At 37.2% G+C, this 26,085-nt stretch overlaps 1 protein-coding gene across 3 annotated transcripts in view; it reads right to left on the bottom strand.

The window, feature by feature from the left end:
• KIF13B (kinesin family member 13B) overlaps positions 1-26,085 on the bottom strand; it is a 196,265-nt gene that overhangs the window by 55,490 nt on the left and 114,690 nt on the right. For all 3 annotated transcript variants that reach the window (XM_058550417.1, XM_058550415.1, XM_058550416.1), the window contains 13 exons: positions 25,703-25,831; positions 20,365-20,535; positions 18,906-19,063; positions 17,847-17,979; positions 14,323-14,469; positions 13,702-13,731; positions 12,144-12,243; positions 11,452-11,578; positions 10,640-10,695; positions 8,915-9,039; positions 7,469-7,645; positions 4,723-4,815; positions 499-651 (listed from right to left, as the gene is read on the bottom strand). In XM_058550417.1, coding sequence (XP_058406400.1) covers positions 499-651; positions 4,723-4,815; positions 7,469-7,645; positions 8,915-9,039; positions 10,640-10,695; positions 11,452-11,578; positions 12,144-12,243; positions 13,702-13,731; positions 14,323-14,469; positions 17,847-17,979; positions 18,906-19,063; positions 20,365-20,535; positions 25,703-25,831 — 1,599 coding nt within the window. The remainder of the gene's footprint in view (positions 1-498; positions 652-4,722; positions 4,816-7,468; positions 7,646-8,914; positions 9,040-10,639; positions 10,696-11,451; positions 11,579-12,143; positions 12,244-13,701; positions 13,732-14,322; positions 14,470-17,846; positions 17,980-18,905; positions 19,064-20,364; positions 20,536-25,702; positions 25,832-26,085) is intronic.

Below are 26,085 nucleotides of genomic sequence, written 5' to 3'. Positions count from 1 at the left end.
TATTTTTTATTAGTATCTTTGGTTAAAAAAAAAAGTCTCAATATTGCTAAATAAAGTGAGGTTTAGGGTTTCTCTATGGACTAGGTTTACTCCTGGCATTTCCATTATCCCTTCTAGAGATCTGCTCTAAGGCTGTAGCAGGCATGTCCAGCTAAGCAAAGAAGGGCTTGTTCTGCTTCGTGACTATATATTTCTTCAGCCACATTAAAATGCCCAGTATAAAGAAATTTTTGAAATAATTCTTTAACCAGCAAGAGTTAAATATTTTCTTCCACTACCTTAAGGCAACTAGATACCATTTAGTGTCTTCGGAAAAGTAACTTTCCTAATGTAGCTTCTGTAACTTCAAAGACTTAACTGGCAAGATTAATTTAAATTAATATGCTCCACTTAAACAGACACTTCAAAAGTTTAGACGTAACAACACCGTGAATTGCAGAAAGTCAAACAAAGACACAGGCTGGGTGAGCAACACTGCGACCAGCTCTGAGGGCTGACCTGGCGAAGACGATCTAAAGTAAGGAGGTTCTCCACAGCCAGCACACTTCTGAGGTACTTTTCAATATAAGCCTCTGAGTCAGCAGAAGCTGCGTTTTCAACATTAGCTGCCATTCTTGCTAATGTTTCTCGCTCCTCTACTCCCTGGGCATCCTGGAGAATGGAAAGTTTATATTAAAATTAAGCACATTGTAGAAGAAAACATTATAAAAGCTTCTTGATCTATACAAATACACACACACAGTGTACTGAACTAACAAATGGGATGTATTCCAAAATCCCACTTTAAAGTCAGCTTTTGGAACTCAAATGCATTTTCCCACAGATATCATGGTATAAATGGTGGTTAGGTTAACTTGAAAGGCTAGTTAAACACAGCATAGCTGAAACAGCACATTCTCAACAAAACTGTCTCTACTATATTTCCATTGCAAATAAAAACATTACTTGTTAGAAAGGATTTGGTGGGCTAGCTGAAAATATAACCACCAGGACGATACTTCAGGAACGTATCTTGAGGGCCGGAGAGAGGAATGAGGAGCCTAAGTGACAGCTAGATAAGGGGATACCGGTGGGATTCAAACAACCCTAGTAGGAGGTATAGAGAATAGGAGGTATAGAGAATAAGCGTGGAAAGAAGGGCTGAGTTTCAACCCTTTTGCTAAGCAGCCTACTACAGACTACATATTCAAAATGCGGCAGCTTCTAAAACTGGTCTCAATTTTCAACTCTGGAGAGGAGAAGCCAAAAACTCAGAGCCAGCCAAGAAGAGAAGTATCTAGGCAAATTCTCACTCACTGTGCTATCCGGCAGAGCCCACGCCTGCTCCTCTGACATGGGCCAGTCATGCATATAAACGGAATACTCACAAGTCAGGGAGGGACTTTGTTAATATACTTAATTATTTCTAGCAAACTTGGTTCATAACAAATTACTCTTCTCAGGGAAAATCAGATACTTTATTTACTTGTGAATTTGTTATAACAATATCAAAAACTATAAAATATATATCCATATGTCCCTGCATCTTAAGATGTCACCAACTTTAAGAAAAAACATTATTTTATAGACCACTAAGGAGAAAAAACAAAACTCTGCCAATTAATTTTAAGATATCATCAACTATAAGACACATTCTAACTTCAAAAATATTTTTAAAAATTTAAATGAGCCTTTGAACAGATAAAATACGAAAATTTCGAAGGTAGCTTAAGTTCACAAAACTTTTTGTCTCCTACAGTAATTCATTTGAGCCTTTTAATAATCCTGAAAAGAAGGAATCATCTTCATTTTGTAGATGAGGAAAGAGGAAGACCACATAATTAGCAAAAGAGATAAGACTACAACTTAGGTCTCCTGACTCCTGATAGAGTATTCTTTTTACCACTCAACACAGAATACTTTTTGGTGTCTGAAGGGAACAGATATTCTCTTGATTTTATAAGAAACGGAAAACTTGAGTTTTAAAGAAATGTATATACCCATGTTACCCACATCCTTATCAAGATATAAAACATTTCCATTACCTCAGAAAGTTCACTTATGGCCTTGACAGTAATCCCTTCCCTTTCCCCAAGGCAAGATAATTTCTTTCACCATAGCTTAGTTTTGCCTCTTTTAGAATTTCATATAAATAGAATCATACCCTTTTGCATCTAGCTTCTTTCACTCAGCATAATGATTTTGAGATTCACTCACCGAGTTCATTTCTTGTATAGTTGAGTGATATTCCACAGTATGGATATACTACAATTTATTTATCCATTCATCCATTGATGGATGTTTGGGATGTTTCCAGTTTGGGGTTACTTTGAATTAAGCTGCTATGAATATTCTTATGCAAGTCTTTAGGGACATATACTTTTATTTCTCTTGGGTGAGCATGTACAAGTGGAATTACTATGTCATGGGCTAGCTGTATTTTTAACTTTATAATCAACCGTCAAACAGTTTTCTAAAGTGGTTGTATCATTCTATACTTCCACTAGCAATGAAAGCATTCTAGTTGTTCTAAAAAAAAAGAATGGCGAAACTGTCTCTTGTCGCTCTCTGGCCCAGGACCACTTATTTCTTTTTGCCACCAAGCCCTCATAGCTCCTGTAATATGGAACATGAAGAACTTTTGGAGGCTTTTTCATAATGAAACCTAGCTTCTTAAGGAATATTTTTATTTTGTTTTTAAATTAAAAATTAAGTGTAATCCTTACACTATAAACTTGAAGCCTCACTTTTCCTTTTTCTTCATTATCAGGATTTGATAATGTGAAAATAACGCTTACAAACCTAGATGTTTAGCTACTTATTAACAGGCAGCCCAATAACATGAAGCTATACATTTATCTTTCAGCTGATTCCCCCACATTTCTTCCCTTTGAAAACTAGATCACCTGACAAATAAAAGCACTTTTTTCTTAAATTTTTTTAAAATTTTTTTTGTAAGGAAGATCAGCCCTGAGCTGACATCCATGCCAATCCTCCTCTTATTTGCTGAGGAAGACCGGCCCTGAGCTAACATCTATTGCCAATGCTCCTCCTTTTTCTCCCTAAAGCCCCAGTAGATAGTTGTATGTCATAGTTGCACATCCTTCTAGTTGCTGTATGTGGGATGCGGCCTCAGCATGGTCGGACAAGCGGTGTGTCGGTGTGTGCCCGGGGTCCGAACTCGGGCCGCCAGTAGCGGAGCACATGCACTTAACTGCTAAGCCACGGGGCCGGCCCCCTAAAATCACTTTTAAAGAGGATAAGAAAACTCCAAATGGGAGGGGAGGAGAGAGAAGGAAGATGAAGAGAGAAAAGGAAAATCTGGATAGTTCACTATAGCTGTGATTGTTTCTCAACTGCATTCAAACCATTTCTAGAGTTAGGATCCGAAACAACTAGAAAAACATAAAAAACATTCAGATACAGAAAATAAACAGTAAGTCTCCAGCTAAACATGTAAGTACATATACAAAGAGCAATCTATTACAGACCTAAGATTTTACAGCTAATCTAACTCTGAAAACAGGCTTAATTTTTAAATGTTCAGCAGGTTCCAAATTAAATAAACAGTTAATATTTACTATGTAAGTCTAACACTTTGAAGATCCAGGAAACAGCAAGTTATTATTTGACATTATTTGAGAGAAAAAGTGTTTTGCAATACAAGAAATCTAAAACAAGGCCTAAGTACTGTGTAATCTTTTTAGTCTTCCAAAAACTGATCTCTGCACTAAAATATGTATCGTCCACCCATTGTTCAAACACTCAACAGAATCACTCAACAGATACCCAGCTCTCAAAAGAAGAGAACGACGCTGGCAGCGAGCACCCACCCCCAGGGCTCACATCCCCACTCCTCCACTCCCCAGGAGAGCAGTCTACACCTCCTCGTCCACACCCAGATTTCTGGATGGTGAGTGTGGCAGAAGGAACTGCTCTTCTTTCTCCTTTTTCATCGAGTTCTTTTCTTAGAACCCTCGCTTCTCCTACCGCTGTAAGGAAGGCCTCCAACACCAGCTGTGCCAATGGCCAGGAGAATAAATCTGCCTAAATTCGGGATTAAATAGTAGGAATATTATGTAGCAAATATAAGCTACATCCTCCAGCAAGCTTCTGTCAGAGGTATTTTAAGTTCCATCTGTTTCATTCCTGTGAATATCTCAATTAGTTTAGAAACAGAAATAATAATAATAAAAGAATAATAGTAACTATAGTAACAATGGCAATTACAATTTATTTTTAGCATGTGCACAACAATGTGTACACATTGTCTCATTTAATCCTTAAAAACAACCCTGTACAGGAGGTATCACTAACTCAATTTGATAAATGAAAAATTTAGGCTCAAATAACCTACCCGAGTTCACTTCACTAAGAGGTGGCAGGAACAAGATTTCTGTTTAATTTCAAAATGAAACCCTGAATCTCTATGTTATGCTATGTTGCCTCCCTTTGAGGGTTATAATATTGTTTTTTATGTCTTCTTCTATGAGTAAAAACGTGTTGATTTGCTTTTCAAAAGTTCTTCTTTAACAAAATACTAAAACCAGAACCTTTAATGGCACAAATACATTTTACTATGAATCAAGTTAAGATTAGGAAATACCTCTACAAATATGTAGCATTTCCCTAAATATACATTTTCATTTAACACATATTTCTTGAGTAGGCGACTTTTCAGGGAGTTGGCTCTTTTTACATGTTTACTTTTAGTAAATTCAAATTTCATATGATTCTTCATACCTCTGGAATATTGGAGACAATTTCAAAAGTCACTCCACAGCCAGGAATAGAACTTCGATGTGACATCTTTTTTAGGAGACTCTGAGCAAAACCCTAGAGAAAAACAAAATAGAAAGTATAGTTGATATAGTTTCCCACCTCAAAAACTGAGTTTTCATTAACAAAGAGACAGCAGAAAGGATACTGCATTCACTCTAACCAAAAAGAAACAGAGCATATTTCCAATAGAAGCAAGCTGAAATCCAAATCACTAAATACAGGTTCCTCAACTTCGTCTTAGGACACAAGACCAATTTATTAGATACCTGCCATGTGACAGTTCCTATATCCAATATATGAAAAGTACAGACCCTAAACTCTGGAAAGTGACACTAGGCATCTGGTTCAACTCTGCTTAAAGGCTACAGAAATAAGACTGTTGACTTCTACATAATAAAATGACCTTCCAATGAAGATGTAAGCAAGGACTGGTGACTCTTAGACTTTTTTTTTTGCAGCACAATGGACATGTTGCACCATGAATATTGACAAGTTCAGGCATTAAATTCTTGACCAAAGCAGGATCGTTATGAAGAATGATTTAAGAGTGCATGGTCATTGTTTATGCTGACTGTGCTCTTTGCACAGTTAAGAATTGAACTGTTGAATTAATGCGTAGATGACTCATTTGAAGATGCTGCTAAGAACATCCTGTAGAGGTTGAAGAGAGCAGAGATGAGGGCAGAATACAATTGGTGAATAAAGATAAGAAGAGAGGATATTAAACTCATACTAAACCTTTTTCCCCATGCAAAAGGGAAGTAGAAAATATGTGAAAACCCCCAAAGAAAATAGAAAAATCAAGGTGTTTGGTCTTAGAAGTACATATTCTCACATACCTACATAATAATTTCTTTCCTACTCACTGATCTTTAATTTTTTAGAGGATTTTACCCTTTTAGAATGCAAAGAACCACGTATTTCATCCCTTCACTCTCTTGACTTGAGCCTTGCAAGGTGAGCCACTGCCAATTCCACTGTCAAAGCACAGCTATTGGTCTTTTGTAATGGGTGAGGGGGAGAGGTGTGGGTTATCTTACTTTTTGTTTTCTATTTGTATGGAATTGTTAAAGCTGACTTGCATGTATTAGGATCATAAGGAAGTCCCTGTTCTTGCTATAAAGAAGCAATTTTTAGGAATAAAATGTCTGAAAATGGGAAGGAAACCGGCATGCCCTAAAATACTATCATTTCATCCAATATCAACTCGATACTATCAAACCATTTCAACCAGGGGAAAAATGCAGCAACTCCTTGTCTCTACAATAAAAAAATAAATTTAAACCAATCCAAAAACAGAAAAAACCTGGTGACTCCACAATGCATCCTTTCCTTAAAGACTCTGTGGGGCTGGCAGCTGCACCAGGTAAGTCTCAGTGCCTGACAACCACAATCTCTAGTTCTAAAATGGCAAATAACTCTTCAAAACGTACCCCAAGAGCAATGTGGCTTTTTCAATCTCTTAAAGATTTCCGAGAAAAGGGAGACCGAGAAAAGAGTGAATGGGAGACATACCATCTATATCTATAGCTAACCCGATGACCTGGATTTTATTGATGTTGGATTGCCAAGCTAAAGAGCTGCAATTTTAACAGCATTACTGCCAGTCTTCATTTCAAAGATTGATATCAGTGTGACATTTAGAACTAAAGACTAATTTTTACGGGTGGAGATTACATCTAGGACTCTGTCAACCATGACTGTGCTCTTTTAAATGAAAAGATTTATTTTCATCTGTCCTGGTTTTAGTCAGTGTATCGAGAAGGCCTCAGAAAAGTGAGCATAGACAGTTAAAAAGAATCCCTAGAATCAACCTCCTAAATCCTATATCTGCAAAGCCAATAGCAGAAATAGTTCATATTCTTACCTAGAAGTTTTCTACTAAACCCGTTTATACGGCACAAAGTCCTTCATAATCTAGCTGCAACTATGTTGACAGCCACAGCCTTGGCTTCTGCAGCATACTCTTCACACTATGCTTCTCATGGTCCCCAAGCCTACCACGCCCTTTCCTTCCTCACTACCTCTGCACATGTACCTCCTCTCCGTGGAACACCCAACTCCTCCTTCTCTGCCAGCCAAACTCCCTGTCTGTAAAGGAGCTACACACATGCCACCCTGCTCTCTGAAGCCTTCCCAGCTTCCTCCATCTGAATTCTCCATTCTCCCACCTGCAATCTTCCAGCACTTGGTAAGCGCCTGCATTATAGCACTATCACAATAGAGAAGAGTTGCCTGTTTATACCACTACATATGCCAATGGACACTGGCTCATCAAGGATGCAGACTATTTCTTATTTTTACCCCAAAGCTTGACAGAGTACACTCTCCAAATATATGAATCAACGAATTAGCAGAGGCGACTGAAAGGAAAGAAAGGTATGGAAAGTGAAGGGTAAGAAGCACAAAGAGCTAAGCTGCAGTGAATCTTCTCATCTGTAGAATCCAGATGAAAAGTGGAAAACAAACAGTGAACTTCACTTTGACAGGGCTCTGTGGCACCCAAAAGAATGGCCATAATTTGTGAATATGTAATAAGAAAGATTCAGTGTAACAATTTTATACTGTCTAGGAGGAAGTCAGGATGACATGTTTCAGGACTGAAGCGGCCTGTTTGGACAAGAGGCCAGAGCAATCATTCCACAGCCCTGCCCTTGTGTCGGACCTGTGGTTCAAGTCATTTCTTCAACTAGGATTAATGACTCACCTGCCGGCCATGAACATTCACACAAATTCGTTTCCGTAAAACCAGCTGCATGTCAGCCGGATGGCTGAGCTGGACCGTCACCCGCACAATTAGAAACACTCGCTCATCCGCAGGCGTGCCTTTACTGAGCTGAGGACAACTGTGTACCGCAGAGTCCCAAGAGGCTTCTGCTTTCACCTGCAGAGAAGACAGAAAGAACATACTTTTCTGTCTCCTCCTAAAAACAAAATAGCTCACAAGGACACATCTTGGCTTAGGCTGAAGTGGTACACGCCAGTCATGAGTGCTGCTCTACCAGGCGAACTGCCCTCAAAGACTATGGAATGTGAGGATGTGGCCTCAATCATCCTAGTCTGGAGTACAGAGCATAATGTTCCTGGCTGGCTGGTTTTGAAATTTTTTTATTTTGAAAAAATGCTCAAACATAAAGAAAAGTTGCAAATTCAGTACAATTAACTGTATCTCTTTCATCTAGATTCATCAACTGTTAACATTTTGCCACTTTTCCTTTCTCTTTCTCACAACACATACACACACAGATTATTTTTTTTTTACTGAACCACTTTAGAGTAAGGTACAGACATATAACTCTACATCCCTAAATACTTCAGCAAGTATCCTCTAAGAGCAAGGATATCCTCTGACTTAACCAAAGGACAATTATCACGTTCAGGAAATTTAACATCAATATAAGACTACTATATAATATAGAGTCCATATTAACATTTTTCAATTGTTCCAATCCAGTATCACAAACTGCATTTAGTTGTCATGTCCCTTTAGTCTACTTTAATCTGGAATGGTTTCCTTGCCTTTTTTTGTCACTCATGACACAGACTTATTAAAGAAGGTATAGGCCCACTGTTTTACAGAATGGACCCAACTGAGTTTGTCTGATTGTTTCTCCACTATTAGCTTCAAGATTTCCATCTTAGGAATACCACTAAGCAATGACGTGTCCTTCAAAGCATCACATCAGCTTTCCTTCTTTAAAATATTTTACCAATATACTCAAAATTAGAAAATAAGCCCCTATTGTATACCCATCGCTCAGATTCAAACATTATCAAGATTTTGTCACGCTGGCTTCACCTATTCTTTTTTTTCCCTTTTTAAAAGTCCTTACTAAAGAATTTCAAAGCAAATCCCAAACACTGCGTCATTTTACTCTATGTACTTCACTGGCATTTCCCTAGAGAGTGGGCCACTGCTGACCTGAACTATGAGTCCTAACAGAGACCCTTTACCAGAAGAGGAAGTAAAAACAGTGAATGGATATAATTTGATGGTCCACTTCTTCTGGAAGTCCTAATGAAAGGTTTTCATTTATATTTCTTGATAAGTCTAAGCACTGAAATGATTACCTTGCTGATTGTTTCAAAAGGCTCATGGAAAGGTTACAGAATCTACTTTTCCTCTGATCTTCCCCAGTTATGCTTTATTTACCTCTCCATCATGCTGTTTTACAATCTGCAGTTCAAAGAACTCGTCCTCTTCTTCCCCGCTAAGGGTAGCATCCCATCCACCAGCTTCTGGGTCATCAAGATTATCCTGAGAGCTGAAATCATCAGCTAAAAGCAAAGAAGTTCCATTAAACAGGGAGGTCATTTTAAAGGATAACCCCTACCAGCTAAATTTCAATGTGCTTAGTATTAAATTCTTCTGCCTCAAATTTCATTTGCTTTTGGCTCTAAAATCTTACATGAGTTGGACAATGACCATTAAACAGGTCACAGACCTTAGCAATGGGAAGTGCCTCAAGAAATCATCTTATCTCATCTCCTTATTTATGCCTTATTTTACATAGAAGGCAACTGTAGCCAAGATACCCAAAAGGTTACTCAAGGTCAGCCCATAAATGTCAATGACAGGATTACAATCCAAATTCCCTATCTTTTAGTGCACTGAAGAAACAAGAAGTGAAAGTGATTCCAATCTTCTGACAATTAAGTTCAACAAAAGAATCAACTGGCTACATGAGCTAGAGGGTTGCCCCGTGGCCCTTCGGTTCTTCAGCTCCAGGCCTGGCCCACCCAACTCCCTATCCATCTAAAGCTTGTGAGTAGGCATCAAAAGTATCTTTTCTGGTATGTGGGCTTGGGCGGACCGAGAATTGGTTCATAGCCGAATAAGGTCCTGATCATGTCTTGGAATAGAAGCTTACTCTTTTCCACTTTCTTACCCTCCTAAACACACACACAGACACACACACACACACACACACCTATCTAGCAACCTAACATAAGAATAAGCCAGAGTCACCCTCAGGCTCCAAAGTCCAAGAGAACAAGGTAGGACAGAGTGCTGTGGCAATGCATTAAACCCCCACCAGGTGGACAGACAGTGGGAGTGGCTAAGTATTATTCTCTAACTCTGTGTGTATATAAAAATCTTCCAGATGTCTAAATAAGCGAAGTGGCACAAGATGTTAAATACCTCAGATATTATAACTCACTTTCAGCTAAGGGGAAGAAAACCAAGGAGGACATCTTGGTTGTCATATAAGATAGTTAATTTTAATACACAGTTCTTCTGCAGATGTTTTAGGAATTTAACTGCTGGCTTTTAACTTATTTTTAGCTCTTTAATCTACCTTTTCATTTTTATTTTCCCTCCTCAGACAGAGTATATGTAAAATGTAGCCATATCCAAAATATTTTACAGGAGGGGAAAAAAGTCAGGAAAAAATGACAGTTATTTTAAAAAAATAGGTAATGCAGGGATAAGAACTCATAGAAAAAGTGAGAAATTTATTCAGTAATGCTAAGAAAACACCAGATGAAAGAAAACATGCTATATAAGCATCACTAGTTATTAGTCCTTTCCAGAGAGAAGTCTTTTCCTAAGAATTAAAGAAGAAAATATTTTAACTACAGGAAAACATTACTACCACCCTAAATTGATGGGAGAACAAAGCATACACATAGCAGTATGAGTCACAGAACGAAATGTGAGAACACATTATGGTGAAACATACCTATTACTGTTAAAATATATTATTCTTACAGAAAATTCATTGTTTGTTGAGTATCAGAGTCCTCTGGCACACATAAAATGGACCCTAAGCATAGGCTTATAGACTTGCCTAACTGCACACTTTGCTAGAATCTAAGTGTTACTTAGACACTAATTCGTCAGAGGTAAGCCTTCAGAAAGCACCTCCTAACTTACCATTTAAGTCAAGGAATATAACAGGAATGTGTGTTTCCATCCCAGGAACTGGGGTCCTAAAACATAAGGAACAAATGGCATCTCAAATAAGGCAGACTTTCTCAGCAGTATGGACTTCACAACACAGCCTTAATGAACATTCAGAACTATTATAGGTCAAGCCAGTAATAACTCTGGGTATTGGGTTTGCTATAATTTCACATTAGAGAGGCCACAAGGACTTGACTGTAACCGCTGCTTCTCTTCACTAGTGCTCTCACATGTAATTATCATATGCTCTGCTACTAGAACTCAGTCTAAGACACATATACCTGCTCATAATTGAAGCTCTCTTGTTTAAACTTACTTTCTTATAAAATGATATACCTAAGAGCCCCATGTGGCATAATTTACTATTTTTAATTTCTCTAAAGTGGCACAGAACATTTGCTGACGGTACAGTTTAAGCCAGCACCAAAACCAAAAACTCCTGGACATGCAGTTTTATTATGACCAAATGGTCTTTTAAGGGAATGACCCAAGTAATTAACATATTAATTATTTTTTTAAATGCTAAGTGCAGTGGTACTAAATATTGATTTAGATTCTCAGAAATCTTAGTTACTTGGGCCAATAACAATATTATTGCCTAAAACACAGTTTTAAGCCAGAGTTATTCTAATTCATGAAAATAATTTAACTCTTCCTCTAATTCAAACAACTTTTTCCCATATGCTAAGTCTGCTATTAATTGAAGCACAGGCAAAATTCATAGAAAGCAGGCAGCTTAGTGAGCATTTAGAACTTCAGAAGACACATGGCAGCATTCATACCATTCTGCTGGGGCCCCTGGAATCCCACTGCCAGCAGAGGGGACCATCACTGCATTCCTCTCCTCAGTTAGTGTCAACCTCATCTCTAGAAGTTGAGCTTCACGGTCAGCATCATCCTCTGTTTTATCTAGAACATCAGACATGAGGATCAAATACAGATATCTCACTTGCTATTTGTATTTTTGTCCTGCATATCAACAGGAATTGCCTGTATTTCAGTTACTGAGGGTTCACGAAGAACATTACTTCCCAAATTAATGATAAAAAACTCATGATAAAAAACTAACTATAAGCTAGAGAGGTTGGTGTACATTCCAGAGGCCATCTTCAGGTCATGGAAGGCCTACAGTGGAACAGCAATTGAATGATTTCTTCCAGAGTCAGAGGATTCAAGTATTTTTAGACAAGAAATCAAGAAATGTTAGTACCCTTCCTTAAGTTATTTTTGAGGGACAATATTTACTTTACGTACTATGTTTTCTTTTCTTGTTGGGGGGGGGGCCTAGGCAAAGACATCATTACAATTGGATAAATGTTCCTTTGAAAGGATATGACACAAATAAGTAACACTCCTACACTCCTGTTGTCCCCATTACTGATGTGTTCATCTACTTCTAATTTACGTGGCGGCAAATGGAGATTAACTATGCACTGATTTGGGGGTAAGGAAATATTCAAACTGCTCTTCCTACCATGTTTACTGACGAGCTTTTGCAATTGCTGATCTAAGTACTCCTGACGTTTGGTCAGTGCATTTAGCCATTTTCTACGCAGTCTTTCTAAATCCCGATCCTGGAAGAAAACAAGGGAAATTATAGTAAACAGAACGTCAAGACAATCTATCTGAAACCAATGCTCTATCTTACCTTACCCTACTATGCTTTGAAAACGTAAAGTATTATACACTAATGTCTTTATTACTACCACTAGTTGACTCCAACCATGACTCAGAACAGAAACTTTCAGAAATTAAAGCACAACTGTTCTAGAGTAAGACTGTTTCTGAAAGGGCATTCTCTGATACCCAGAACCAGTTTCATTTCTATTGGCTCAAGGGGTAGAACTCCAAGCACTCGCAACTAAGATCTTCTACAAGGTCTCTTTGCTGGATAAAAGTCACAAATAATAATCTTCAAATTTATATCCCTTAAAACTATCATAAGAAGTCTTCAAATTTCTTAACTACTGCCTTCAACATGTTTTGCTCGTCTCTACAACAATACATAAATGCTTCTCTCCCTTGTTTCTGAGGGTTTTTTTTTAAGGAGGGGGAGGATGGGAGAGGGAGGAGGGGGCATTATCAACAGACTAACAGCTCTCCCAGTAAACACCTGACTGCGTGCCAGTCAGACCTCATTTCCCTTTGTAATGAAGTTACAAGACTGGGTAGATCAGTGGAATGCTACGGACAGTGTGTATCTGGATTTCACTAAAGCACTTAACCAAATAGCTCGTGACATTCTTGTGGACAAGATGGAGAAATGTGCAATGGATCTACTTGAATGAAATCATAAATGACTGAAATATCACATCCAAAGAACAGTGATTAATGTCAGCTTAAAAGAAGTCTCTATTGTTGTGCCATAGGACTCTGTATTTAACCCTATCTGATACAACATTTTTATCAGTGACTTATAGGAAGGCAGACATTTTTATCAAATTAGAATGATGCAAAACCAGGAGAGTGACTACAGTGGATGACATAATCAGGATCCAAAGAGCTCTGACAGTCCTAAAACAATGACTAACAAGATAAGACTTCACAGACATAAACAAAATCTTGCAGGAGACTAGGAAAAGTGGGGAAAAAACCAAAACCAAACCTGGACGACTCCAGGAAGTGGGGAAGGGAGACCTGGCTTAAAATATGGACAATATCTAGGGGCTGGGCTTGACTGAAGATAAGGATGAGACAACTCTTATGGGAGAAAGGGTGGGTGATCCACTCAAGGAGAGAAAAGGTGCAAAAAAGAAGACCTAGAGAAATGGATCTGTAGGGAACCTGGAAGGGGAGCTCCAGCTTTGGAAAAGGATAACAGTCACAAATAATTTCCTGCACTAAACAGATTTTACTTTATAGTCTATGAAACACTCATTGTTCCCTACTCTGTTTTAATTTGAGAAAAAGCAATATTTGAATCAAAATTAACTGTGTAATTATTAAGCAACAGTATAGTGAGACTCAAGAATGTATAATTTAGTAGTACTTTAATCAAGCTTATTTGATGAGGCTAACAAGTGCTTAATTACCTGGTAGCTGTCCATGTCCTCCTCTTCCTCCTAAAAGAAAAAATACATTATGCAGAACCAAAATAACTATCCAAGAATCAAGCTACACTAAACAATCTGAATCTTTACCCATTCTTTATATTTTCTACTTTAATGAATATACAATTTCATCTCCCACCTACCCTAGCCCTCGGTCTTGGTTTTATAGTTTTCAGGAAGTTGGAGTAAAACCTTGAGCTTCTCATAGTAAAGTGAAGAACACTCATTTGACCTTTTCAAGAACCAGTACAATACTTTCCCTGCTGAGTTTATAGTCCCACTCCCCAGGGGAAATCAAACACCTGCTGGCAAAGAGTCTTTACAAGCCAGCAGGGGGTTTCTACAGAGAGGGTGGGTGATGGGGGAGGCAATCACTAGTAGGTACTGAAGAGCTTCTGAAGGCTGAGATGGTTTAACCCTCAGTTTGCCATGTACCAGGGCAAAACCAATAGTTTGGTGGAGTGATTCTACAAAAATGCAATACAATAAAAAAGGCATCAAAGGAAAACAAAAGGAAATACTGAAAGAATCGTTTGTGGAAGGCAGTTTTCTGACGGGTTCCAAAAGACTCTTGTCTGGTTGGGTCTTTCAACAAGAACTTACATGGAAGGGCTCGTGAGTCTTGGGGGATCTGAGTGGTCTAATTTTTACACATCCAATGCCAACAGACAATATACATTCTTCCATCAGTGGTAAAGTCCCGGATTCCTGCACAGACTTCACTTCCACCTGGACTCGCCGAGACTGCCCCTGTATCACAGACAATTTTAAGAGTTTCTTAAAATCAGTTTGATTTCCAAAAATTTGGTTTAGAGAGACCCCTACAGGCTGATGTTGAGAAAAACGCTGAACTTTGGACACATTATCTCACCATATCTTAAACGTACAAATTGAAAAACTAATCGGGAAAAATTACTTACCTTTTAAAAGCAAGTGGAAAGACACAGAACAAATATATGGTTTACCTATTTTTCCAAGAAAAAGAAAACATTCTAACAAACGAAATGCAAAAAGCTGGACAATAAAAAATGTTCGACTTACTAATAACCAAATAAATACAAATTAAAATAAGCATAGACACCTTTATTTTCACTTCCTAAACCAGCAATTATCTTCTAAAAAGGCAATTCCCAAAATTGCCCGAAGTTTATGAAAAAGGCAATTACATACACTGTTGGCAGGAATATAAATTGGTACAAGCTTTCTGAAGGGCAATTTGCTTTAAAAATGTAAGTATCCTTTGACCCAGCAATCTAACTTTCTAGGAATCTTTTCAAGGCAAATAATCATACATATACATAAAGAATCTTAAAGCAATGTTAAGAATAACAAAAAAAATTACATACAAATTAAATGTATAATACTGATAACTGCTTACACTGCAATCTTACTAGTCATTAAAATATTACTGTAGAAAAACATACATGATGTATTCTGAACCCAGAATATATAGTATGATCTACTTTTAAAAATAAGCAATCTGAGTTAGAAATAATAATTCTTACTATCCTGAATTCATTGCTCTAATTCCAAAATAAAATAATTTTACACCAAACTGCAAAATGAAGAATTGATCAGAGAGAAGCTGTTTCTTCTTAAGCACATTTTCAGAATAAACACTATGTGACTTTGAATATATACAATGAAGTAATATTAAAAAAAAAATTTCCAGTATTCCCAACTTGCTAACTTCAAAGTTGGTTTATAAATTTTAGGAATGTAAAATAGAATTTGAAAAATAGAATCTGAAAAATAAAATTTGAATATACAATTCGAAGTCAGTTACACTTCCCCTCTTCCATCAGATTTTAATTCCCAAGAGCTTTATATCATCAGGAAAATCAACTTAGTCAATGATTGATCCTATCAAGCTAGATTTGAAGAGATGGGTTACAGATGTCTTTTGATTTAATATTTTCCAAGGACTATCCATCAGATATTTTGTGGAAAGAGTACCTCAGAAAATATTTTAATTGTCTAAGATAATTTAGTCATCCCAATTACCTACATTTTGTTTTGGTTACTTTGCCTAAGACAGAAAATAACCTATGTTGAATGTGTGCCCAAATGAGAAGGGTTACGTACATATACTTTGGGGGAGGATTCAAGATAAGGAAAGGGAAGAAAAGGAGGGAAAAGATCCAGGAATGGCTTAATGTTCCACAGAAAATCTTTAACTATTAGATTGACTTTCCTTTTTTTTTTTTTTTTAAAGATTTTATTTATTTATTTTTTTTCCCCCAAAGCCCCAGTAGATAGTTGTATGTCGTAGTTGCACATCCTTCTAGTTGATGTATGTGGGACGCGGCCTCAGCATGGCCGGAGAAGCAGTGCGTCGGTGCGTGCCCAGGATCTGAACCCGGGCCGCCAGCAGCGGAGCGCGCGCACTTAACCGCTGAGCCACGGGGCCGGCCCAGATTGACTTTCTTGTAACTGCTGGTACTTGACTATTTTTTAACTACAAAACCAGCAATTTCATATGGTTCAGTTTTCCTCTGCCACTTTCTTGTTCAAGAACAATAGGCTCCAATTTTGGAATATATTAAATTCAAATGAGACTAGCATCCAAGGCCCTCTGTGAACTAGCTGCCATATGCTTCTATAACCTCTTCCGTTACTGCTTTCCAGCTCTTCCTACATGTTACTTTCTACCCAAAGTTACCTAATCCCAACGTCTGTATCTTTATTCTTGCCATTTATGTATGAAAAACCTTTCCAGCCTTTGCATGATTCTTTCAGCATCCAGGACAAGAGCACTGTCAAAAGTATGACAAATACTTAAATATTCAATTTACACTAAACCACAGAAAATTATCTACTCTTGCCCTCCAGGAGATGAATTGCTAAAGCATCCAAAGAAGATATATATAGTTTTAACAGATGTTCAGAAAAAGATGTTATTCACATTCTTAAGAATCCTATTTTATGTATAGATCTCATGCTATAATTTAAACTAATTTCCTTTTGCTGTTAGTTCTTTGTCCATAAATGAATGAATTTGCTAAAATTCATTTGCTGGGGTCAGAGGACAAGTGCTTATCATCTTTCTCCTCCTAAAACATTCAGAAACTTTAGTATTTAAGCAAACTTTTTTTAACTTTTTTTCATATTTTGTTTTGAATCATTTCAACATTCATTTTCTAGAGCTATTCTTTTACTATTGTTCTAAAATATGGAAACTATCATGGGATACAATATTCTACTAAACATTGAATTAATCCAAGATATAGCAAAAAAGAGTATCTCCAAATCTTATATGTAAATTCTGTTAAGATAATCTCTCTCTTGGGCCAGCCCCGTGGCAGTTAAGTGCGTGCGCTCCGCTGCTGGCGGCCCGGGTTCGGATCCCGGGCACGCACTGACATCCCGCTTCTCCCGCCACGCTGAGGCCGCGTCCCACATACAGCAACTAGAAGGATGTGCAACACGACATACAACTATCTACTGGGGCTTTGGGGGACAAAAAGGAGGAGGATTGGCAATAGATGTTAGCTCAGAGCCGGTCTTCCTCAGCAAAAAGAGGAGGATTAGCACGGATGTTAGCTCAGGGCTGATCTTCCCCACAAAAAAAAAAAAAAAAAAAGATAATCTCTCTCATCTTTAGTTGGCAGTGCAGACACTTTACAGATCACAACCTGCCTGCGGTTCAGCGACCCACATACTTCTCTGCTGTATTGATTTCTGGCAGGTATTTATATCTACCTAGCTACATTTACTAAACACCTTCTGGTATCTTAGAAAGATATTTGTTCTTTATCCTCAGTTCCTGGCACAGAACTCCTGAAACTCTTGGAATTGCCTGAGTGATAACAGTGATAGGCCCATCTTTTAATGACGTGACTTTTAATTTAGTGACTCTTGGCAGGCCCCTAGACAGCTTCAGGATGGGGGCTGGTCGTCAGAAAAGACCAAGGCTTGATTAGAAGTTTGAACTTTCAGCCCCATCCCAAAATCTTAGGGAGAGAGGAGAGGGGGGCTGGAGATTGATAATTTTAATACAAGAAATGGACTTGGCCAGTCTAGATTTCATTATCACTGACATTTTGCTAAAAGGAATCCAATATCGAGCTTTACGGTGCTAAAGAATTATATGTTAACATTCAGAATAACATTCACAATTCTGTTACCTGCCGGAGTTGGAAGATTCCTCCTGTTGGCACATCCTTTGCAGAAATTACTTCAACAGGGCAGTATTCACCGTTCTCATTCTGCTCTAAGATTTGAACCCAGAATTCCACTTTCCTGGTGACTTCACTCCATCTAGGAAATAGTTGAAATTCTTGGAAAATCATACATTTCTATTTCAATACAGGCAGCTTAGGATACTACACATGAGAATTAACAATGATAATGACCTCCAAACAGAATAACTCAGTAGAAGGATCTGTAGGTCAATGAGTAATATATAAGTACGTACTAGCAAATATAATTAAAAGCAAAGTTAAACTTAATATCAAAACTAGAAATGGCTCCTTTATTTAGTTCAAAAAGCTATGATAATTACAAGTCTATTTTAAAGTGGTTATTCAAAAATCTAAACATTGTAATCAGATGTACAGAAGCAAGTACAGTGATTCTCTTTTCATAGATAAAGGGAGCTGGATGCTTTAGTGACTTGACAGGTATCTTTGCTCAGGTCAGTAGGGGAATCAACAAAAAAATCTCAACACTTAATTCAGTATTTGCTAAAACATTCTAAATGCAAAAAAAGATAAAAGAAAATCTGGTTCTCATCTATAGTTAGATGAAAAATACAAATATATACTCTTTCAGTCATTTCCTTTTAACTCTTCTTTTTAAAATCCTGATCAACAAATAAGCCTGCCTCCTTCATCACTGAGGCCACTCAACAAGAAGTGAGCTAAAGACAAAAATAAGTAAACCTGAATTCTAGAGTATATCTTGATGTACTCTCTACAGCTGATTAACTAAAAGTAATTCATAATGATAAGCAATCTACTCTCTAAAAATTCATTTCATTCTTTATTCTCAACTTCCTTCCTTCACTCTTCAAAGTTAACTCCTCTAAGGAAGTTTAGCCCTGCTATTAATACCCTGGAAACACCACCATCTATCCCTGGAATACTGGGGAAGCTCAGGAAAGAGTCCCCTTTATAAATGGCAGTATTAACCTCTAGCAATTTTTAAAAATTATAAATGGAATCAGATGAATATCTAAAATTCACCTGTCCCGAAGAGTACGTGTTTTTGCTTGGATAATCCCCAAATCCCAGAGGGCTGGGTTTTTCCGAGGATCATTCATCTTATGGCCATATACTTCAATCGCCAATGCCCCTTCTGAAAGATGCTCAATAAAGTCTTCAGTGATGTTAACAGAAAACTCCTGAAAGAAAATAATTAGAGAAAAGGAAACATTTTCTGGTAACCTTACGATTATTTACACTTGACATCATATACTTCTCCATCTCATCATGGAGAAGAGAAATAAAAAAGAATGTTTTAGTTATAGAACAGAACTGTCATCTAACACCCATAATGAATGCTCAGATGGTCTAAGGTTCTTGATTTTAAAAGTAACTATAACTCTGATTTTTAAAAAACTCTCCACCTTAAAAATTTACTGTGAAAGAGCAACATTGTACTCTATTTTGTTAGCAATATATTGGGAGCTATTTTTTAAAGTAAAATAATTACATTAAGAATTAAAACAATGATCTACAATGTCTTGACATAAAAGTTATTACACGCAATAAGGTAGCATTGTGTTGGAAAAACAATTTTTCAGTTTTTAGGAAGCTAACTATGTCTAATAATAGAAGAGAAAGGAAATGAATAATGATCATCAGTGCAAAAAATCACCTAAGTTTTAAAAATTCTCCCAACCTGTCCACCTTTAAAAGATAGATCTAAGACGGCATTGTGCAATAATCTGGATTAAGCTCTGAAAGAGTTTATTTTAAAAAGTCATAGAATCTCTGCTCTCTTTCTCTCTCTCAATCTTTAACACACTAAAGGTATTTATGTTTTAAACAGATTAGAAAGAGACCTCTCTCTTGAAAAAAATGAGATCAATCAAGTATGGTGCAGTAGAAACCAGAACTCAGAATCTGACAGTCCTGGCTCCAATCCCAGCTCTGCTAGCCACCAGCCATAGGCGTGGTGGTCAGAGCCAGAGGCACTGACCTCTCTGAACTGGTTTCTTCTGCTGCAATAAAGCACTATAATCAAACCCAGTTGTGGTAAAGAGCAAATGAAAGAACAAAAGAAAGGCTTAGCAGAGCAGTAGGTGCTCAATAAAGTCAGTTCTTTCTAAAACACTAGTTTCTTAACCTTTTTAGATGACAACTTCTCCAGTAATCTAACACAAAACATGGATTCCTTTTGGAGAAGAGCACATATATATAGTCACACAACAGTTAACTTCTGATTGTAGGAGTTAAATGCACTGACACTAGTTTTTTTTTTCCCCATCTTTACTGAGATACAATTGTCGTATAACATTGCATAAGTTTGAGGTGTATAAAGTGTTGATGACACTTTAGTTTTTGACTCCAACCCCACTCTAAGAAACTCTGATCCAAGACATATATGGATACCAAAGTATTCAACAAAATAAGGTCCATTTTTTTGTTTTGTTTTTACCTGAGTAATTAAACACTGACCAAGTCTGGAAAACAAACTTACATTGCAATGATCAAAGACAACCATGCACTGAGGTTCCTTGCTGACAGGAGAGGACGAGGTATCCACTTCGGGTGCAACAATTACTGGCTCCTGCTGATCCCAGAAGTTGTATTTGCAGAATACAAAGTGGGACAGATGCTGTGGCAACCCAGTAGCTTGGAGTATTTTAACCTGAAGGAAAAAGAGGGCTCTGTTTGATTTTAACTCAGAAAGTTCTAAGAAGAACTTTGAGTCAGAGATATGGGCTCCAGTCCTGACTCTATCACTAACTGTGGGTTTATGTTGACCAAATCCCACTTACTCTGGGCTGTATTTCTGCATCTGTAAGATGGTGACAACAACTGTCATACCTAGCAAGAGGTTGACACAGCGTGGCAACAACCTTGACTATAAAGGTGAAAATTTTAAAGCATTTACAGGCTGATGAAGAACATTAGTTTCTTATGACATCATCATCATTATCATCATACTATAATAATAATAATAATCAACTCAGAAGAAAAAAGTTCCCAAACATCAATATCATTCAATGATACGAATTTGGCTAACTATGGATATGCCATAAGGACACAGATTGCTAAGAATGATGAACGAAGAACAAAATCAGTGTATGTGCCAATAAGTAATAAATTTTCAGGAAAGGACAAAAAACATTTTTTTGATATTTTAAAGTACAAAAAGGCACAAAGTTCTCAAGTAGAATGTTACACGCTACTAGAGCATTTTTTTGGAAAACTTGAAAAGCATCATCAACGGATATACTTTGAAGATGTGGAGGGATGAAGGGAGGAGATTAAAGACAGTGAATGTTGCCCAGTCTCTGCGCCAACATTTACTGAATGCCTTCTCCCTGCAGATTTAGGGAAGAGACGCCAATCAAAGGAAATGTGCCCCGGACTGTGGGACTGAAGGGTTTTGTGATAACAACATGCGATCAGAAATAAATGTCTAATCAGACCCAAGTGCCCCAGAAGAAATGCCTATACTAGATATTAAAGCAGCCAAATAGTCTAATTATTTCCTTCGGCAGGCAGCATCGGGTTGACTTTTAAGCTGGAGGTTTTGTGATAATTATTGTAATATAATATTAGTTATAATATTCTAAAATTCCTCCAACTATGAAGGAAACTAAATCCTAGAATTAATTAAGCAAACTAAATTCTGATTGTATAATCGATGAGGCCAACTTTCATACGACTGAGCATTGATCATTTATTATAGTCTTCACCTGGTCACTTCCTGCATGTTGTATGATGCACTCTACCTCAGTAAACAAATTTAACAAAAATAGATTTGAATCTGTGGCAGAAGTTGATGTAGTTCAGCAACCACAAACATAATAGTCTCAATGTTTCAGGAAGCATAACGACACAGAAAATCACACAAAGAAGATGACTTTTTCTTCTTCTATACCAGACACATAATGGGTAAGCAAAGGATAGGAACTCCTATTATTATTCATTTTTTCTTGTGATCCAACAAGAGTTTGAACTATCCAGATAGCAATTCCCTGACAGGCTATAAAAGGCAGACTGACTTACATTTTATATGTCCAAGCCAAATAGAGCAATCAGTATTCAGCAATTAATTTTCCTCATGTTTTAAAAACCATCACTTTTTCATTAAGTGTTTTAAAATGCTTATCATAATCCGTAAGGTAAGGCAATGTGGTATTTGGGAAGATTACAAGATTTTGGAGTACATAGATCTAAATAAAAATCTCTGCCACTTATTAACTTCTGTTTGAGCAAATTACTTTAATTCTTAGTTTTCTTAGGCTTAGTTTTCTTCTGTGCAAAACAGGATAGCTACCTAATGATACCAGTGTGAAGCCTGACCATACCAATGAAATGAATGAAAACACTACCAGGCATTGAGTGGATAGATGTTCAATGTATACTTTTTTGTAATTGAATTTCACCTGAAAGCCAAATTTTTTTTCTTAGAAATAAATCTCAATTTTAAGGTTGAAATAAACAAACAAGAAAGCAAGGTTTCATATGCTGAACTCTCCCCTACAGGCAACTTCCCAGGAATGAGACTGCCAGGAATGAAGAACATCAGGAATGAGGAATATCTTGATATCTAGAGCACAGGTATTTTTTTGTTTTCAGGTTTTTTTTAGTTTTTATATACAGAAACCAAAATCACCACAAGGTGTCAGAATACCATAGACTTTAACTTGCCACTGCTCAAGATACTAGAGCCCAGAAATATCAGAAGACACTGATGTTGTTTGGGATTTTAAAATATACTAACTTTATTTAATGTGATTAAAAATACTAACATGTTAATATGTGTATAATTTTTTTATCACAGAAAAATAAATGTAGACTTCTTTTATGGGCCAGCCATAGTCATCACCACGACATCTTCAGTGTCCCCAGACTGGTTTCCCTTGTTTTTTCCACCCATATTTTGTCTATTGTCATAGTTTATTTGCCTCCCCTCTTTCACACAAAAGGCTGTCACATATGCAGCATACAGTCTCTAAAAACTACTTCTGACAGAAAGGAATCAGTTCCTTGGAGACATGGCTGATTTCAGGTCTGGGACAGGAAATGTACAGGATGAGACCAGAATATTCATCACACCAGAAAGCAAGAAGGCTACCACAGTCTATGCGTGCTATGGTTGTGTCAAAAGGACTGAGGAGCCAACTGAAGATGGGATCAGTGGAGCTTCAATACAGGCCATAATACAATGGATCGACACATATCACATACATTTAAATCCAAGAGTTCATAATGATACTAAGACTAAGAAAATCTCACTGGTCACTTTTGGATATTAGTAGGAAAAGCAGTTTATTATTTTGAAAATTAGTAAATAAAGGGAAAGCATGCAGCATTTACCTTGCCTTTCCTATAAAAACTTTATTCTCTGAATAACAAAATAGTTGATAATGGAAGATTCTCTCTATAGAAGAATTTCAGCTAATAAATGAAGGGAAGACAGAATTATAGTATCATTCTTTTCTAACCCCTAAATGAAATATCTAGGTAATAATCATCAATGATTGCTAACATCCCTAAAAGAGAACCAGAGGTAGTGTGCCTTCTGATGGAAGAACACATCACCACCTATAAAGTATCCTTGCTACTCTTCCTCTCCCATATACCACCTCTATTTATACCTAACTACCAATTTAGAGAAAATACATCTTAACATGTTAAATAATACGAATCAGCAAAATCAAGACTATGAGAAAATACAAGACAACGATCCAGTTTCTACAATAAATAAATTGTATGGTAAGCGAGAATGAAAAACAGAATGTGTGCATGCAAGAGAGTGTGCATGTATGATAGAGAGGAAGAGAGGGAGAAAGAGTGGGTGTGCACATGAGCAGGAGTGCAAGTGCTAGAACCTAAAGATTAAAATAGACCTGAGGGACACACCACCCAAGACAATCAAGAAGATCGACTGGATACTTCATGACATTAAGAAAGTATTACTTTTTGATTATGATATTATGGTTATGTTGGGGGTTTTTTAGTACTCTTCTTTTGGAGACATACTAAACTATTTATAGATGAAATATGATGTCTGGGATTGCTTCAAAATAATTCAAGGGGAGGGGACAGCACAGAAATGGCTTGGGTGTACGACTAAAACAAGATAAGTTGATGACTGTGGAAGGAGGGTGAATGGAGATCAATAATACTTTTCTCACTACATTTATATATGTTTGATACCTTCTATTAAAAACATCTTAAGATATTTTAACTTCATTTTTTTTTTAAAAAAGACTCATGTTACCCGGGATATACTACTTTTTTCCAGTTTTAAAGATAAATCTCCCAAGTGAGATGGTATCTTTGTACGTTACTTTACTAATGGTAAACTTTCACACAGTTGATCTTTCACACAATTGCTTTTACTAGTCCATCACCTTTAAAATGGGCTATTATGGAGTCATCAAGCCTATGTCTCCATCTTTGATAATACTATAACCTCAAAGGAAAAGTTCTGAAATCAAGGACAACACAATAAAGATTAATCTTTTAGTGAATTCCCTCCTCATGATGAACTAATTGACTTAGACATCTGAGGCCTTCTTAGTATCTGCAGAGACCTACAGCAAGCAGCCCAACTCTTTAACAGCTTTAGCTTCCTCATATCTTGCAGCTAATGCCTAACTTATTCCTTTCAATACCAACTTCAATTCTAGTATATTTACTGAGAAAATTACTAGGACTGGACCTAGATTGGATTATGAAATAAGAGTTAAGTTTAGGCTTCCTTCGTTTCACCTTTTAATGGCCTCCTTCTCACTCATACACTGTTCCTCAAAAACCTTTTAACTGGCTCCTACAGTGATTCTCAACCAAAGGCATACCGGCCCACTAGAGTGTGTTTGGAAATGTATGAGAGGATTTTTTCATTGTCAAAATGAGTGACACAGATGTTACTATCTATGCTGATTGGTTATAAATCCAGGAAAGTAATGACCTACCTAACATCTACCTAGCAATTATCTGTGAAAATACCACAGCACCCTATGGAGAAAGAGTTTTACATAACACACTCTCCTTCAAGTTAACTCTGAATCTCATTTTTCCAGAAATTTTCCTCAGACCTTACTATCTGAATTAATTATCTTTCCTCGGTGTCCCAGAACATCTCTTGTCTACCTCTCTCAGATCACTTGGGTCACACAAAATTGGAGTCCGCTGTTCACTTGTGTGTTCCCCAAAACAGACAATACACTACACAGGTTGCTCTTGGAGAGTAGAAATCCTGTCTTATTCATTTTTATATTCCCAGCATCTGGCACAATGTCTGACAGATAACACTCAACACACAGTTCATGAATGGCATGAATGGGAAGAGCAGAAAGAAAAGAGTTTGGGATTACGGCATGATGGAATAGCATAAGCTAAGGCACATGAATGAAGAGGAACAAAGAACATGTGGAAAAAGGTGTGAAGAGTAACTTATGGCAGGAGCTTAGGAACAGGACCAGGGCTAGGATAAATCTAGAGCACCAGCAGGAAACAAGAGGCCCAAAAGGAGGAGGAAATTTGTGTGAAAAAAAATGGGCTTGTCTATAGAGAAGTTCAGATAAAATTAATTCATACAGTTTTGGAGCTGAACAGACCAGAGGAAAGAGGTGACTTATCCAAGGCTTCACAGAGGAAGACAGTGGAAGTACCTGCCTAACTGGTACATCAGGATATATGATGAAATATGGTCTCTAGAATACCAAATACTAAAAATTTACTTAGAGACAGGTATTTTTGAAATTCAAAATAGAACACAATATTTATTGTCTAAATACCCACAATCCTCAAAATCAGCCACACTTCTACTTCTAAATGAAACTGGGACTTACCATGCATACAAGTTTGTTCTCCTGGGTTTCCTTATCAAGGGAGATCTCTGTGGGATCGTCACCTCCGGCAATTCTTTCCCCAACGTCACCGCTGATTCGTATCACCTCTACATGCAGCCGACCTGCCACCTAGAACATTGGGAGGAATTTCTGTTTCAGAGTCAAGCGGCTAGGTTAATGGTATATGAGAATTTAGAAGCCTAGGTTCTAATGTTACCTTCCCACACAGTACTGAGAATAATTACCATAATGCACTATGGGACACAGGTATTAATAATACACATAAATATTGATTGTCATTACTTAAGAAAAATAGTAACAACAATATCACCACCCTACTATTTCTTGAACTGTTCTCTGCAGGATACAAGACACGAAGAGAA

The sequence above is a fragment of the Diceros bicornis genome, chromosome 11 (genome assembly GCF_020826845.1).
Source record: "Diceros bicornis minor isolate mBicDic1 chromosome 11, mDicBic1.mat.cur, whole genome shotgun sequence".
Classification (NCBI taxonomy): Eukaryota; Metazoa; Chordata; class Mammalia; order Perissodactyla; family Rhinocerotidae; genus Diceros; species Diceros bicornis.
This window is presented reverse-complemented; position numbering and strand designations above follow the sequence as displayed.